Genomic DNA, 17152 nt, shown 5'->3' with positions numbered 1-17152 from the left:
TCTTTACCAAGCTCTGTTTAAACATCTCTAGTTATAGACCACTCTGGCCAGCCACGCCTACAGCCCAAAGCCGGAGCCCCCAGCCTCACTGCATTTAAAATTCCCCGGGCCCCGGCCCATCCCAGAGGGTTGTTGCATAACTCACAGTAAAAACGTAAGGCATATAATCACTTACCCTATTAAATAATAATTTCTAAATATCATCCCAACCTGTCAAAACTTTTTTAGATCCTGATTTTTGACATCCAACATCCAATTTATTTTCTATCCCTTCCAGCTATATGTCAAAATTTCCAATTAGAAATTTCATTTGTTTTATGATTAACACATGAGTATTTATTGAGGACCCACAAATTCAAGACAGTGGACTGTGTGCTTATTATTCCTGTCCAATGCTCAGTGGTCACATTGCCCCCCCACCCCCCTGCCACCAAGCTTTGGGTGCGGGAAGGGGGGCTCTGGTCAGACTTCCTTTGCTTCTTTATCGACAGGACATCGGTGATTTTAATACCTAGTGGCCAAGTTGGTTTTCCTTTTTTACCTAGCCACGTCTTTAGGCCTGTACATTTGCCCAGTGTTTTTTGTTTTTGTTTTGTTTTGTTTTACCTCCTGTGAAAAACCAAGGTCAGTCAGTAATATAGATGCTTTAAATATTTCTAAGTATATTTTTGGCAACTTACAAGTAAATTGCTTTTAGGATATTGGCCTGTTTGTTATCTGTTTGTCTTATTTCAGAACTGGATCCTTGAGAACCAGGGTCCTTTTTTTTTTTTTTAACTGTAAAGATAAAGCCTTGTCTAGCACAGGATTCCTGAGAGAGTCTGCATTTGCTACTGAGTCCTGGCCTCTTGCTGACGGACATCTCCTCCCCGTCTCGGGAGGTTAGAATCCTGAGCAGTAAGAACTCTTTTCCAGGCTGGCAGACACTTACTCCTGCTTTAGTTTCTCTGCCTCAGCAGAATCTGATGGAGATTCATTCTCTTTTCTGTGTGGATCACTTATCCAGCTTAGAAAAGCCTGACAGGGACTATTTTTAGAGTGAGGAGGAATCAGACTTTCTGGAGAGTGATGATATGAATATGATGATTATGCAGTAGCCCTGTGTATATGCCAAATCTTTTAATAGTCAGCGCAAAGGATTGTTTACTCTGTGGCCAATGTGTCTACTTCCCCATTGATATGGGTCACTTAAATGCCAGAGTCATTGGGCTGTTTATACTTTTTAAAGCAAATGGGACATAAATTTTGTGCGTTTTCTGGAAGCTTGCTTCTGGTAGACAGAGTTATGCCCTTTTTAAAAGTGTTCACATTCGTGCTGACAGTGGAAGTGGAAGCTTCCCAAGCTTGTGTGGTAAGGGACATGCCTTGTCTACAGAGTGCGTCCCAGCATCACCATGTCGGAGCTCAGATACTTCTTCAAAAAATGTTGTGACCTGACTTATTTTATTCTCTCTTTTACAAGTTTAAAATTTAAGAACAAGAACCCTAAAATTTTAAGTTGGAGAACTTTTGTTAGTATTCTGCAAAACATGTTTAAATATCTATAAATACTATGTCAGTCTATCATATTTAATACTGAAGCCTACCATGTAAATCCTGTCACGGTTATTTCATAGATTTCTTTAGCCAGGGGCCTAAACTCCTTCACTTACTTAGTTACTGGGTTCTAGTTTTCTCTGAACTGATACATAGTAAAACATCACTCTGCAAAGGGCCAGGGGAAGCCAGTGCCATCTTGAAGAACAACAAAACCAGAGCTCTTACAGGACCAGATGTCAAGATCTAGTAAAAAGTCATTAAGAACAACAGCCAGATTGACCAATAGAATAGAACAGTGTCCAGAAACAGAACTATCTATAATAATAAAAGTGTAATATGCTAATTAGACCGGACAGCCTAACGACCTTCCAGACATCATTCCAGATGTCCTTCTGGATGAAACCATGGCGGCAGGGGCTGAGGTAGTGGCAGTTAGGGTGATCAGGCAGGCAGGTGAGCAGTTAGGGGCGATCAGGCAGGCAGGTGAGTGGTTAGGAGTGATCAGGCAGGCAGGCAAGTGGTTAGGAGCCAGCGGTCCCAGATTGCTAGAGGGATCCCAGATTGCGAGAGAGTGCAGGCAAGGCTGAGGGACCCCCCCCCGCAACCTCCATGCATGAATTTCGTGTACCGGGCCTCTAGTACATATATAGCCATCTAGTTTATGACAGGTGATAATAAATGGAGTGAGGAAAGAATGGTCTTTTCAAAAACTGATGATAGGTCAGTTATATCCATGTAGATAAAATATATTGTGACCCTACTCCACACCAGACATAGAAACCAATTCAGATGGGCTACTGATATAAAGGTGAATATTAGATAATCAGGCCTGTTGGAAATGCATAGGAGAACATCATCATGACTTTATAGTAAGGAAAGATTTCTTAAACAGAACACATAAACTACTAACATAAAAAAATAATAATTAAGAACTTCTCTTTATTTAAAGAGATCATTAAGAGTCTGAAATAGTAAGCCACACAGGGGCTTGAAAATATATTTACAAACTATATATCCAATAAAGGACTCATCAAATGTTTGTTAATTCCCACAAATCAATAAGCCAGATAACCTAATAGAAAGTTGGGGGCGGGGGGGACAAAAACTTGAACAGATACTATATAAAAGGATATCCAAATGACTAATAAGCCATGAAAGATTGCTCAGCACCTTAGTCAGGGGAATGCAAATTGAAACCACAATGTGATGCCACTGCATACCCACCTGAGTCCCACAATAGGAAAGACTGCAAGAGGTGACAAACATGTAGAGCAGCTGAAAGTTCCTTTCCTGCTGGTGAGAAGGTAAATCCATACAACTCTTTGGGAAACTCTTTGACAGTATTTACTTAAGCTGAACATATTCATAGCCTACAACCCCACAGTGCCACTCCTGGTCATGACTCCCACAGAAATGCATACCTGTGCTTATAAAAGTATAACCCAAAACATTCATAGTAATAATATTTGTCTTAGCCAGAAAACACCTAAGTAGTAGAAGGGATAAATTATAGCACATTCACCCAATGGAATATTATATAGCAACTAGAGGCCCAATGCACAAAATTTGTACAAGAGTAGGCCTTCCTTCCCCCAACTGCTGATATTGGCTTCCCTCTGGCACCCAGGACCCGGGCTTCCCTCGTAGCCCCAGCTTTGTCCAGAAGGTCATCCAGAAGGATGTCTGGTCTAATTAGCATACTATGCTTTTATTATTATAGATGAGAATGTGCATGATCTAAAACTACTCCAACCATATGCATGAATCTCATGAACATAATATTGAGCAAAAGTAGCCAGATACAGAAGAGTATGAACTGAGTCTGTTTTTTTAAAAAGCATAAGAGTAAACAGTAGTAACCTATGCTGTTAGAAGTTACCTGTGGGACAGGGGAGTGATTTAAAGGAGTATATGGTGGGGGGACTCTTTGATGCTGGTAATGTTTTATTTCTAGATCAGGGTGTGGTTACACTGATGTGTTCAGCTTATGAAAATTTAACAACTGCAAACTTATGATTTATGTATTTCTCTGAATGTTTCTTTCACTTCAATAAAATTTTAAAAACACACTGTAACCCAATAAGCAGGCTACAAAAAAAAATCTGTCATGTAAAATGGGTGGGGGGAGCATGGAGAAATTGAAGACATTCCAAAGTTAATAAAATGACTAGGGTGAGCCTGATTAGGAAAATGAGAGTTAATCACCAGTCATGCTTTAGCCAAGTTCAAGTTGACATGGGACTTATTTTTGAGTGCTCCTTGCTTTGGACTCTTCCTACAATATAGTAATTTTTCAAGTTGTCTCCTTTAACTCCCCCAGAAAGACTTAGGATTTAAGATAAAACTCACTTGAACATGGAAGGTATACTTTTTGTTCTACCGGAATATTTCCCAAGTAGTATATGTCAATAGACTGAAACAAGTTGGCCTTTTTTTTAAGTTAACAAGAAAATTTATCAAAGTTTAGCTCATCTGAAAAGCATTGAAATTATTAGTAGCATTGTATGAACAGACTATCACTAATAAAAATACTTTTAACTAACGGATGAGTTGAAAAGCGCCCGAAAGGTACTTTTTATTGGCAGGAATGTAAGGCAGGGAAAGCTGGCCTGACCACACACAGTCTTTCTGCCACCCTCTGGGAGGTTCTAACCAAGCGTGTACTCTGATTGAAATGCGGGCTCAGGGTGGGAAAACTGATTAACAAAATAAAAATCCAGTGTGTTTTCCCATGCAAACAGCCATCAGCATATCCTATGTAATTACGTGTCCTATAAATCAACACCGCATGCAAGGGCTTCAGTGTGGTGCAAATATCTTAATGACTGGGACATCTTTAACCATGAAGAATTTATATCTGCATGATCCATTTTTCTCAACCATGCTTCACTTCAGCAGGAGTAACTAATCTTCTGTCAGGGGATGGGTTCTTGATGATTTCTTCCTCATGTTTCTTCTGTTTATTTTTCTCATTTTGACACACTCCATTTTTTTTTTCTTGTGCACTTTCTTAAATCAGCGTGCCCCATTCATCCACCCTGTCTGCTTGCTTTTTCTTTTCCTGTGCATCTCATTAGACATCTTGGAATAAAGCCAGGGCTTTTGGACTCCTGTTTTTCCTAAGGCCCTCTGAAGATGAAATTGGGTGGCAGCTAGGGAAATAGGCTTAATACCACAAGGCAGCATGAGCGTCTTGATGTTATTGTGGAGAGACATTTATTATGGAAAGCAATTGCCAGAGAAGGCTAATGATCACTAAACGTTAACATTTGTAGGTCCCCTTCTGTGATGCACAAAGGAACTGCCACATGGGTAATGCTGGAAAGCCGTACTTGCTAAAATAGTTTGTTGTTTTCCTAGAGCCCATGAAAATAGAGGCAGCTGAGAGATATTTTTATTTATTTATTTATTTTTAATATTTTATTGATTTTTTACAGAGAGGAAGAGAGAGGGATAGAGAGTTAGAAGCATTGATGAGAGAGAAACATCAATCAGCTGCCTCTTGCACACCTCCTACTGGGGATGTGCCCGCAACCAAGGTACATGCCCTTGACCGGAATCGAACCTGGGACCCTTGAGTCCGCAGGCCGACGCTCTATCCATTGAGCCAAACCGGTTTCGGCAAGATCTTAAGATAAAATTCTATCTCACCTAACGCACGCATCCCAACCACCATGCTCAGCCTACTCAGACCCCCGTAGGTCTCACTGTCACTGCCATTCCCTTGTCATGTACTGTAGATATTTGGTAATAACGATTGCTGTTCTACAGGCAGGGACAGGGACAGGGAGCTTCCGCCCCCTTCTGTGGATCTTTTGCCACACTGAGTAATTTTCCTAGGAACCTGGAGATCACATCCTATTAGATAACACAGTATTTTTTATAAGTACGCTGACCCTACTAGATTAAAGATTTCATTGGGCAGAGGTGCGGTGGGGAGTAAATTGCAAATATTTGGTGTCTTCAGTTTAAAAAAAAATAACTAGAAACTTCATGAGGTTCAACAGAATAAGTTTCCATTGTGAAATCCAGGAGTCTGCCCTGCTCCACCACCTTCTCTGCAAGGGATCCCCAGGGGTTACCAGAAGGGGGGATCCTAACATTGTCCCCAGCATCTTCTGATGTTCCTGGTATATAGTTAGCGCTCAGTAAGAGTATATTTTGAATTCATGGTGCAGGAATGATGAATGAGGAAGCCCCGTTCTGTGGGAATGTGAGGTGGGTGCTCTTCTGTTTTTGCCAGAACATAGGCTTCTCCTGCCTTCTGATAGTACATTGATCCTGCTGCCGATTTAGCTGATGTCCAAAGCTTTTGGATGTGGTCTCAGTCGTGTATATAAATTGCCAGCATACCAGGGTCTCATCACAGGGGACCTTCTTACGTTGTCTAATGCCCAGCTTCTGTTGGAAAACTAAATGAGGGGAAAGACGGATATCTAGGAAAGATTCCCCAGAGAGACATCCAGTCTGTCCACCCTAGGATCTGTCTTTAGATCAAACCATCACATTAGCTTTTCCATTATAGAGACATCATCATTCCTTTGCTTTTTAACCTTATGCCTCAACCTTGATGAAGGAATAGCCATTGGAAACCACCTCTGCATCCTATTATAGAAATGTGTGGAGGACATTGCCCATTTATCAGTGAGCAGCATTTACTGTGTATAAAACCTGGGGGAGAGATATGTTTTAGGACTCTCTGCTTGAAGAATCGTTATTTCCATTGTAGGGAAATACTTTCTCCTTTCCAACAGTGACAACTGTATATTTGACCATGTTTTCTTTATTGTCCTGGTTTCCAGAGGTTCAGAATCCTATTTTATTTAATTGAAGCAAAATCCACATAGCATAGTTAACCACTTTTAAAGTGTATGGTTCAGTAGCATGTTGTACATTCACAATGTTGTGCAACCATCACCTCTGTGTAGTTACAAAACTTGAGCAGTCACTCTGTCCCCACCCCCTGGCCATTTCTAATCTACTTTCTGTCTCTGTGGGTTTACCTATATAGTTCAGCTATTTTTTAAATTATCTATTAACCCATGTGGGCAAGGCATTTGTAGTCGCTTTTTCTTCTTCCTTAGTATTTCCTTATATTACATATATTGTTTAAAGCAAGCAGCCTCCAGACGTTTGTGGAAAGAAGCTGCATGGAGACACATACAAATAAGGACATCCTTCTTTTTACCTCCAGAGCCACTCACTGCCCTTCTCCTTGCTGCTCTGTGCCATGCCTTGTTGCCCTGCATGATAGGCTCCCATGCCTCTGGCTCCTTCTGGGTTTAGCTAATAGTGAATCATGGCCGGAGGTCAGAGGGAGGGAGAACAGTGACAGAGGATGCTTTTCCCTGGCTTCCTCCCTGTAGATTCACCGGGGCTGGCTGCATTCTTTGAGGGAAGGTCCCAGCTCCTGTCAGGTAGCCCTATCCACAAATATCCTCTCCAAATCCTGGTTCCACTAACAGTTCTATCCTTTGCTTCTTCAGGTCTAGAGGGGCATGGTGCCCTATTGCTTCTGGCCCTGGAGTATTGCATTATCCCTGTGGTTTCCCTACAACCGTATCATATCTTTCTAAATAGCCCCTTATGACACTCTCCTCAAATTGTCCTAATTTGAGTACCATCTGTTTCTGGCTAGGACTGAAATAAGCACCTTCTACTCCGTGGTTCTGTTCAGCTGTCAGTCATCATGGTTTGCTTAGAGTCCTCTATAGTTAGGCCAGTCTGGCAGATTCTCCTACGGCCAGATAGCGTCTTCTCCCAGGTTCCCAGTGCATTCACATCTCTTCATGGACTTGAGGTGACGGATATTTGTCTATTTCTTGGGTGATTAAGCAATCTCTGGAGATATGGTGTCAGGGACCTACCCTTCCTCTATGTTGTGGCTCATGCCCCTGTCTTCATGGCTGAACATGGCTCACCAGTTCTGAGCATACACATGGCATCAGCAAGAAGTTGGAAATGAGGAAGAGGCAGACACAGCCATTTTTTCACTGCACATCAAAAATGGGTCACATCTCTCTTCCCATTGGCTGAAACTTAGTCACAGGACTGCACCTCACTACAAAGGAGTCTGGGAAATGCTGTCCTTAACTGGAAAGCCATTTGCTCAGCTAACACTTAGGAAGCTTATTACTGAAGAAAAGGGGAAGATAGGATACCAAGGAACAATTGTCATTTTCTGTCATTTGTAAGAGATTAAGTTAATAAGTAACAGAGAAACTTGATTACTTTCATCTGTTAAGCCAAATAAGTTTATCTTTAGACATAAGCAAACCAGAAGGAAGAGCATATGTTATTGCCACCTCACAAATATACCTATTAAAATTCAACAAGACTATGGGAATTCATTTGGGAAATTGGTTCCTCTAAAATTAGCCCTTCTAAAGTTCTATAAATACTAGAGTCCCAGTGCACGAAATTCGTGCATGGTGGGGGGTGGCCTTTGTCCCTCAGCCCAGTCTGCACCCTCTCAAATCTGTAATCCCTCTCACAATCCAGGACTGCTGGCTCCCAACTGCCCTCCCCTGCAGGCCTGGTCTCCCCCAACTGCCCTCCTCTGCTGGCCCGGTCACCCCTAACTGCCCTCCCTGCTGGCCTGATTGCCCACAACTGTCCTCCCCTGCAGGCCTGGTCCCCCCCAACTGCCCTTCCCTGCAGGCCTGGTCCCCCCAACTGCTCTCCCCTGTAGGCCTGCCCCCCTAACTGCCCTCCCCTGAAGCCCTGGTCCCCCCCAACTGCCCTCCCCTGAAGTCCTGGTCCCCCCCAACTGCCCTACCCTGCAGGCCTGGGTCCCCCCCAACTGTCCTCCCCTTCAGGCCTGGTCCCCAGCCAACTGCCCTCCTCTGCCGGCCTGGTCACCCCAACTGCCCTCCCCTGCAGGCCATCTTGTGATGGCCATCTTGTGGCAGCCATCTTGTGTCCACATGGGGGCAGCCATCTTTGACCACATGGTGGTGGCCATCTTGTGTCTTGGTGTGATGGTCAATTTGCATATTACTCTTTTATTAGATAGGGTACGTAGAAACACCCTGGTAAGCCAGAGCCTCCTGTGAGGTTCAACCTGAGCAGGAAGTGGGGTTTTCAGGGGGCACCACGCTCAAGGAAGAGGATAGCAAGCTTCTGGATGGAACTGGAGACATCAGACCAGGTGCATGGGGGTTGTGGCAGAACTTTGACTATTAGAGTTGAGAGGTAGGCAGGACCAACTACTTTCATCATGGAAGGACGACTAAATCATGGGCTTCAGGGACTGACCAGAATTCTTTCTTGGGGGCCCCAGCTGCCACAGATGAGGAGCAAACTGCTGTTGCATATAGGCACAGGGACCACTCACTATAAACCCCTAGGTGAGGGGAATTCAAACAGCAAGGTGAGCAAGACCAGAGAGTAGCAGCCACTGTAGAGTTAGGTTGGGAACAATCTCTGGGAGTTATAATAATATAATGGGAAAATTACAGCCACGAAACTGCAGGTCCAAAAAGTCCTCTTAGCAGACCAAGATTGTTGGCTCCTTCCAGCTATTAGCAATGAGGCTCTGCCCTAGAATCGACAGGAAGAGATACAGGCCCTAGTGGTCTCTCAACCATTTTTAGAACTAAATAATTTCTTTTTTCAATATGTTTTTAGAGAGAGAGGAAAGGAGAAAGAGAGAAAGAGAGAGAAAGAGAAACATCGATGAGAGAGAAACATCCATCAGCTGCCTCCTGCACATCTTAAAGGGGATTGAGCCCACAACCCAGGTATGTGTCCTGACCAGGAATCAAACCCATGACCTCTTGGTGCAGGGACCACACTCAACCAACTGAACCACACCAGGCAGGGCAAATTATTTCTTCTTTTTTTTTTAATGACTAAATTATTTCAATATCACCAATCATTTGTTGCTGACATGAATATTCTGTCTTTACCTCATTTAAGAAATATGTTATTGCATCTCAGACTGAAAATGGCTCTCCCCATGGGACTTTCGTCTTTAAGAGTCAGTGCAGACTGCCTGAACCTCAGCAGCAGAAGTACAGACTTCTTGTTTACTATATCTGAGTGGCACCTTGGTGAGAATGACAAGGTTGTATTAATGAAGTCTCAAACACCAGAGCAGTAAAAATCAGAAAGACAGTCTTGATAAATGAGATGACTCAAGGCTTGAGGTCATAATATATCAATAATAATCGTGTTCTATATAGCACTTCGAAAATTATAAAATGTTTAATTACACATTGGTTTTGGTGTAAAAAACACTTGAAAAAGATACCATTTTATAGGTAAGCAAGCAGACTTGGAAGGTTTTAGTAACTTGTCTAAAGAATCATGACCAAAATATTGTGAAAAGAAGAGTTAAATGCAGATGTTCTAACGCTGTGTCCAGGGCTCTTTTTCTGTATGACCCCTGCCTCTTCTGAGCTTTAAGCTATTTCATGAGTTTTCTCACTTGTCCATACGTTCATTCAACAGCTATTGATTGCACACTCCTCTGTACCCATCACTATCCCAGGCACTGAGGATGCTGTGACAGACAAGGCATAGTCTCTGCCTTTGCAGCAAGACTACAGTCTGGGGGGGGGGGGGGACAGAGGCATATAATCCACACTGCCTTTTATGCCACTGAGGTGTCTGCTACAAGCAGGAATACAGCAGGCTGTGGGCGCACAGAGAAACCATGAATCAGGAGAGGCTCCCCGGAGGAACTGATGTTTATACTGAGTCCCCAAGGGTCAGTAGGAGCTGAAGGAATGAAGAGTGTTCCAAAGGAAAAATAAAGCATGTCTGAAGTCACTCCTGAGGGAGAGGGGACCCCAGATCAGGTCTAGAATAAGTAAAGAACCAATGGATTTACAGATTCAACTTAGTGTATGCATTCCTGCTATGTGGCTAATTAGAGACATCATCCATCTATCCACCCATCCTTCCATCCATTCTCCCTCCCTCCTTCTCGCTTTCCCACCTTCCTTCCTTCCTTTCTTCCAGCATCCAGCCATCCAGAGTAGGTGCTAATATGTTTATTGCATTGATTAATTAATTTAAAAATATTTATTGGGAGACCTAGTATGTGCCAGGCACTGTATGTGCCAAGTGATATAGAGGGCATAAAGATACACAGACCTTATCCCTACTGACGTGAAGCTTAGCAGTAATTGAAGAGATAGGCCTGTGCCCGTATTACTGAAGACCAGCTGCATGAAACGGGTGTCCTAAGAGATGCCCCAAGAAGTTGCCGCTGGCTGTGGGGATGTCATTTGGAGGAAATTTTAAGTTTCAGTGATGAAATCAATAGACCAATATCAGACTGAACATCCTCCATTTTTTTTGTGTGTCTGGTTGCTTATCTGTCTAATTTTGTTTTGTTTTCTGAAATTCGTTCTTTCATAGATTCTGTGGCAACAGCATCGGGGCCATTACTAGTTGAAGTTGCCAAAACTCCTGGTGCCAGCCTTGGGGTTGCCCTTACTACCTCGATGTGCTGTAACAAGCAGGTCATTGTCATAGACAAAATCAAACCTGCAAGCATTGCGGACAGGTGAGTGTCTTAGGAAGCACCAGCGTTTCAAAACGGCATGTGTGTTAAAACACACACACAAATAGTATATGTATACAGGTTTTTATATATGTATATACATGCATATGTGATGCATACTGTATACATACACACACATACATGCATACACACACAGTAAAACACAGCTCTCCTGCCAATTTACACATTTCAGTTAGAAAACAAGTTTGTGTACTAGGGCTTAAAAATTCACCTCCCTTATCAGCCACCCCATGATGTAATGTCACCTCCTCCAAATTTTTGGTGTGGCCTTTGGAAATGGAAAAGAAAAAAGTCAAGCTGAGTAAGTTTTCCTACCATGTCCTGGGACGAGAGCAGCTGAGCAGAACTTTATTAGGCTCCATACAGGGAAGCCATGGCGTTCCCTGACTGCTAACAATTCAGTCCTGCCACCATAGAGCCCCAGTCCTTTTCTCTTAAAGGAATAAAATGATTTTTTAATTACACCATCTTTAAAGAAAGGCCCAACTTTTAGTATGTTAATCTGAGGGTTTCACAAACTTAAAGGGTCTCTAAAAACATCATTCATTCCTATGACAGTAAAAATAGGAAGTCCTTTTTCTTGAATTCCTTTTCCTAATTGATATTTTAGACTTACAAGTTAGAAGAGGGATAACAAAGATGACTTTACCACCTAATACATTATTTTACAGCTCCCGTAAGAAAATGCCCACCTCCCATAGCTGAAGCACTCCAAGTACCTCCACGTGGAATTATCATTTTAGATGGAAGAGATGACTTGAAATGCTTTTGTTTTGAGAGGTGGACTATTCTCACCGTGGACACTTTTAGATAAGATTGAATGCCCAGTTCACCCTGCATGTCTTCAGCCCACTTCCCCACATGCCCTCACCATGCCTGGTACACCTCTGGCTGTGTGCAGTGACCTGCAGCAACCCCTGTAGTGGTCAGCCTACCGCCCCACTGTGGTCTTACCTTGCATTCTGTCCTTTAACCATGATGGCCACTGATCCAGGTGTGTCCAGTTCAGTGGTGCAGGATGCTCTCATTTCCTCCCTGTCTTTTCCCATTCCACAGGGTAAGCAGTGTAAGGAGCTGTCCAGTTGCCTGGTACCTCACGTGTGGTGCTGACCACGGGGTTTGCTTTTCTCTGCTCACCCAGTAGCCAGTCTCTGAGCTCAGCAAGATGTAGCAGCCCCTTCTGCCCCCAGCGCTCCCCAACTCTCACCACGCAGGCCTTGGTTTACTGCCTCCTGCATAATTCCCACTGTCTTTGAGAGCTTTCGTACTTATAAGTGTTTAACTCCAGAATAACAAAATAAAACACAAGAATACAGAACTGGCAATCTGGGGGCCTGTGTGAAAGGACTGTGAGGAAGCGTTAGCTGAACTTCCCCAAGTTACTCCCCTTCACATATAAAATAGTTGTCAGTGTCCCTGTTCGAACTCCGTGAGCCATATCTCGACATTCTGAATATTTACCAATCATATTTATAAACACAAAAACCTGGGAGGAAACATCACAGAAAGAGGCAAAGGAAACATGTTTCCCATCCTTCCCTGTCCCCCCGCTCATTTCCCCTCAACATTTGGCACCTTTGCCCCCAAATAATTTTTTGCTGGTTTTCGAAGGACAAGAGGAAAACACTTCCTTGAGTTTTTCTGTATGTGCCACAAGGTTTTACATTCCTATTCCTATGTTCTTAACATTTGACATGGTGTTTCCAAAACACTCCAGTATTTTGGGGGGTAAATGGAAACTGTGAAATTGTAACTTTGAAGGACATGAAAGCCACATTCCAAAGAGGAAGCGCACTGAGCCTTTCCCCTCCCGCAGGTGTGGAGCACTGCACGTGGGCGACCACATCCTGTCCATCGATGGCACCAGCATGGAGTACTGCACGCTAGCCGAGGCGACCCAGTTCCTGGCCAACACCACCGACCAGGTCAAGCTGGAGATCCTTCCCCACCACCAGACCCGCCTGGCGCTGAAGGGACCTGACCACGGTGAGAGGCCGTCGGGTTAAGTCTCTGCTTTCTCTGTGCAGTTGCTGCTCCTTCCAGCAGAGCTAGGAAGATCCTGGGTTTAATTCTGTCTTAATCATTCTTTTCAAAACAGCAGGTTATCTTTGTTTACTGGTCTTTATCCTCCGAATCTCTTTTGCCAAGACACATGTCATTCACTTAAAAGCCCAAAATTAAGCAAAGAAACCTTGTTTGAGAATGTTTTGAAGCATTTTCAGGCTAGTAATATTTTATATTTAAAAAAAAAAACCTTTGATGTACATTGCGTGTGGAGAGAAGGGAAGTTATTTGATATCCTGTTATATTAAATTTCCACTCTATTTGAAGGACAATGAAGGTAAATAGTAAAACTTTCATTTTTTAAATAGTTATAAAGTGGGTATTAATAGCAGATCCTTCAAATATTTGGGAGTGGGAAATAGTTGTATGAAGAGTTGACTTTCTCTATATTTTGTCTGTTTGCCAGAGGAGTGTATTTCTTAGAATGGAGAACAACCTTTCTGACCAAACATCTTCCCTGAGAGAATCCTAATATTTGAGTACACCTATTCAATAGCAAGTGTCAGCTGAGGGAATCTACAGTGTTACCATCCCACAAATCACAGTTTGCTGAGTATTTATAGGGTGAGCAAAAGTAGGTTTACAATTGTTCATATGGAAAATAATACAGTCATCCTATGTAATAAAAGGGTAATATGCAAATTGATCCTAAAGGCAGAACGACCGGTCGCTTTGATGCACACTAACCACCAGCAGGCAGACGCTCAACACAGAAGCTGCCCCCTGGTGGTCAGAGCGCTTCCACAGGGGGAGCGTCACTCAGCCAGAAGTTGGCTCATGGTTGGCCAGCGCAATGGCAGTGGCGGGAGAGGCCTCCATGGCAGTGCTAAGGATGTCCAACTAAGCCGTTAATGGGACATGCCCCGAGGGCTCCCGGGCTGCCAGAGGGATGTCTGATCCCTTGGGGAGTGGGCCTAAGCCGTCAGTCAGACATCCCCTGAGGGGTCCCAGACTGCAAAAGGGCACAGGCCAGGCTGAGGGACTCCCCTGAATGCACAAATTTTCGTGTACCAGGCCTCTAGTTAATCCTATATAATAAAGAGGTAATATGCAAATTGACCATCATGCCCTCGCATAAGATGGCTGCCCCCATGTTGTCACAAGATGGCTGCCACAAGATGGCCAGCAGGGGAGGGCAGTTGTGGGCAATCAGGCCAGCAGAGGAGGACAGTTAGTGGTGACTGGGCTGGCACGGGAGGGCAGTTGGGGGCAATTGGGCCGACAAAGGAGGGCAGTTGAGGGCAATCGGGCCAGCAGGGGAGCAGTTAGGCGTTGATCAGGCTGACAGGGGAGTGGTTAGAGGTGATCAGGCAGGCAGGCAGGCGAGCAGTTGGGAGCCAGCAGTCCCATATTGTGAGAGGGATGTCCGACTTCCAGGGGATTGGGCCTAAACTGGCAGTTGGATATCTCTTATGGAGTCCCAGATTGGAGAGGGTGCAGGCTGGGCTGAGGGACACCCCCCCCCCCCAGTGCATGAATTTTGTGCACCAGGCCTCTAGTAAATAATAATAGTAGAATAAACTCTCAACTTATACTCACAACTGTAAACCTACTTTTGCCCTCCCTGTATATACCCTCCACCTGGGCCTCTTTAAACAAAACCTGGTGCAAGAAAAAGTACTTTGAGCCCAAAATCAAATGAAGAAAGACTCCCCAGTGGGGGCTTAATTCCAACTCCTCCTCCATCCTTTTCCTTAAGCCAAGAGCCCTCCTTTTTGTTCCTGAAATCAAATCCCAGAAGCCTCCAAGGTGCCCTAGAGGTGAAGAAGGCACGGCTGTATGTTTAGAGAAAGAGAACAGTTTTCTCTGCAATTGTAGGTTTGCTTATGAGGAGGTCATTTGTATTACGTGTCTCCCACCTCCTAAAGCACACTGCACTTTTCTGCAATTTGAAAAAAAGAGAGGGGCCAGTTAATTTTCATACTGAATGAGTCAGCTGGATGCAACCTCTTTTAATTAAATGGAGCTTAGGCAGCCCTGGAGCTAATGAAAATCTCTAGTACAGCATTACCTTTATCAGATTTTAATTTTACACATTGGAGTGGAGAGGCGATGCCGTATAGACAGGTTATGAAGAAACTCTGCCTCATGTGAGTGGCAATGATGAGGAGCTCAGAGGACGCAGTCCCTGGGGATGCAGGCCCCTCCTGTCGGGAGGCCCCACGGGCCTTTCCTGCCTGTACACTGGCGGAGAGGAGAGATTTCTAGAACTGTAAGTTTCTCCCAAACGAATCTGCAGTCGTCATGGATTTGGAGCACAGTAGGGAGGAGAGCACATTGCTAGGTAAATTCTGGTTTCAGTGAACCAGAAATGTTTAACAGACTCTTTAGAAATGTCATTGTCCTTAGCAACCTCATTTTTCTCCTTTTTATTTGCCCTGCATACAAATCATAAATAGTTCAAATTGTTTCCAGCGTGTGAAATAATATTTTTACCTGCCAGGACAATTTGAGAAAATGAATGTATACACTAAAATGTATGGAGACCAAGAACAAATTCTTTTTCTTCACTGTAGAGAACATGATGTCATTTATGATTTTTCAGGGAACTGGTAATTTAAGTAATTCTAATTTGTGACCATATCATCCACCTTTGCTGAAAATTGCTCACCGTCTTTCTTATCGAGCATAGAAGCAGCTCCCTACATTTTACATTACAATCAGTCTTGCATTTCCAAAAGGAAGTAAAATAGACTCCTAAGCATAATTAGATTACAGTTATAAAGGGGGGAAAAGTACCCCCAAAAAATGGTGTTCATAATCCTCAGACTTCTCTTTTTGTAATTAGTAGCGTTGTCTTACATAGTTTTACACTTTTTCCACAAGGAAGTTCTGGTTATTTTTTCAAGATCTCTGATGCCTGAACAGCATGTCTCTCTCTCATCCCAGGTGGAGGGAGATACAACATTTTCCAAATTTTGCTTATCAACAAAGCATTCACCACAGTGTTTTCATGAAACATAGAAATGGGCACATCAACTAGCAATCAGAGATTAACTGTGCCTTTTGCTAGTAAATAAGCCAGCAAGAATGACTTTTCAATGAGGTTAGAAATTGTACCCAAAGAGGGTCTTTGGAATACCTAATCATAATTGAAGAAAACTGATACTCTAGGGGGTGAATGTAAGCGGAATTGCTAGGTTTGATATATTCTGTGCCAAGAAGATGTGCATCGGCGAGCTCCAGGAACCACACCAAAGCTACTATTGCCTGTACCCTCAGAAGTCCCAGACAGGGCAAGAGGGTGCGATTAGAGAGGAAGACAACTCCAAGGCAGATACCCCTTAAGACTTCAGCAATGATGTCACCATGGAATGATGGGAACAGCATTGTATTTTCACTATTTATTTACCTGTAACAAAGGCAGAGGCAGTGTAGTGTGGTGGCTGAGGGAAGGAACTCTCGAGTCGGACTTCCAGAATTTTAATTATGGCTCCACCACTTGGGACTTTAAGCAACTTATCCAACTTTTCTATACCTCAGTTTCTTCTTCTGTAAAATGGATGTTAGAATAATACCTACCTCACGATTCTATTGAGAACACTGTCTGAGATAACCAATGGGAAAGCACTTAGCCAGTGTCTGGTGTATAGCAAGTATTCAGTGAAAGTTTTCTCTTATTATTGGGGCCATTAAATGGGAAAATGTGTATGAATATTTTTGCAAAATGAAAGAGTTTGATAAAAATGTGACATTTTAGCTTGCTATAGTAACAAAGTCTAACCTATTCCGGTGCTCTCCTCTATGAGACAAGCCGTTATATAGACTTAGACAGTGTTTTTTTAAAAAAAAGTTAACGTTTTATTTTTAAACTCTTGAAATACTTGCCTAATATATGACAGCCCCAAAAATTCCCAGTTATTTTCAAAGCATTCCATAAAGAACTGGATCAAAAAAATTCAGTTTAGAATTCTGAAGTCCACTCACTATACTTCATTGGAAACACAGGCAATATTTTGTAAAGAGTAAAATCAATGGCTGTGGGTGTAGATTAGCCTGACCCAGCAATGATTG

At 43.2% G+C, this 17152-nt stretch overlaps 1 protein-coding gene across 8 annotated transcripts in view; it reads left to right on the top strand.

Annotated features, from left to right (window-relative positions):
- The window catches only part of GRIP1 (glutamate receptor interacting protein 1), a 669876-nt gene that overhangs the window by 561837 nt on the left and 90887 nt on the right, over positions 1-17152 (top strand). For all 8 annotated transcript variants that reach the window (XM_079775184.1, XM_079775181.1, XM_079775185.1 and 5 more), the window contains 2 exons: positions 10909-11056; positions 12891-13060. In XM_079775184.1, the coding sequence (XP_079631310.1) occupies positions 10909-11056; positions 12891-13060 (318 nt within the window). The remainder of the gene's footprint in view (positions 1-10908; positions 11057-12890; positions 13061-17152) is intronic.

The sequence above is a fragment of the Cnephaeus nilssonii genome (genome assembly GCF_951640355.1).
Source record: "Cnephaeus nilssonii genome assembly, chromosome: 6".
Lineage (NCBI taxonomy): Eukaryota > Metazoa > Chordata > Mammalia > Chiroptera > Vespertilionidae > Cnephaeus > Cnephaeus nilssonii.
Note: the sequence above shows the minus strand (reverse complement) of the source record. Positions and strands in the feature narration are given on the sequence as shown.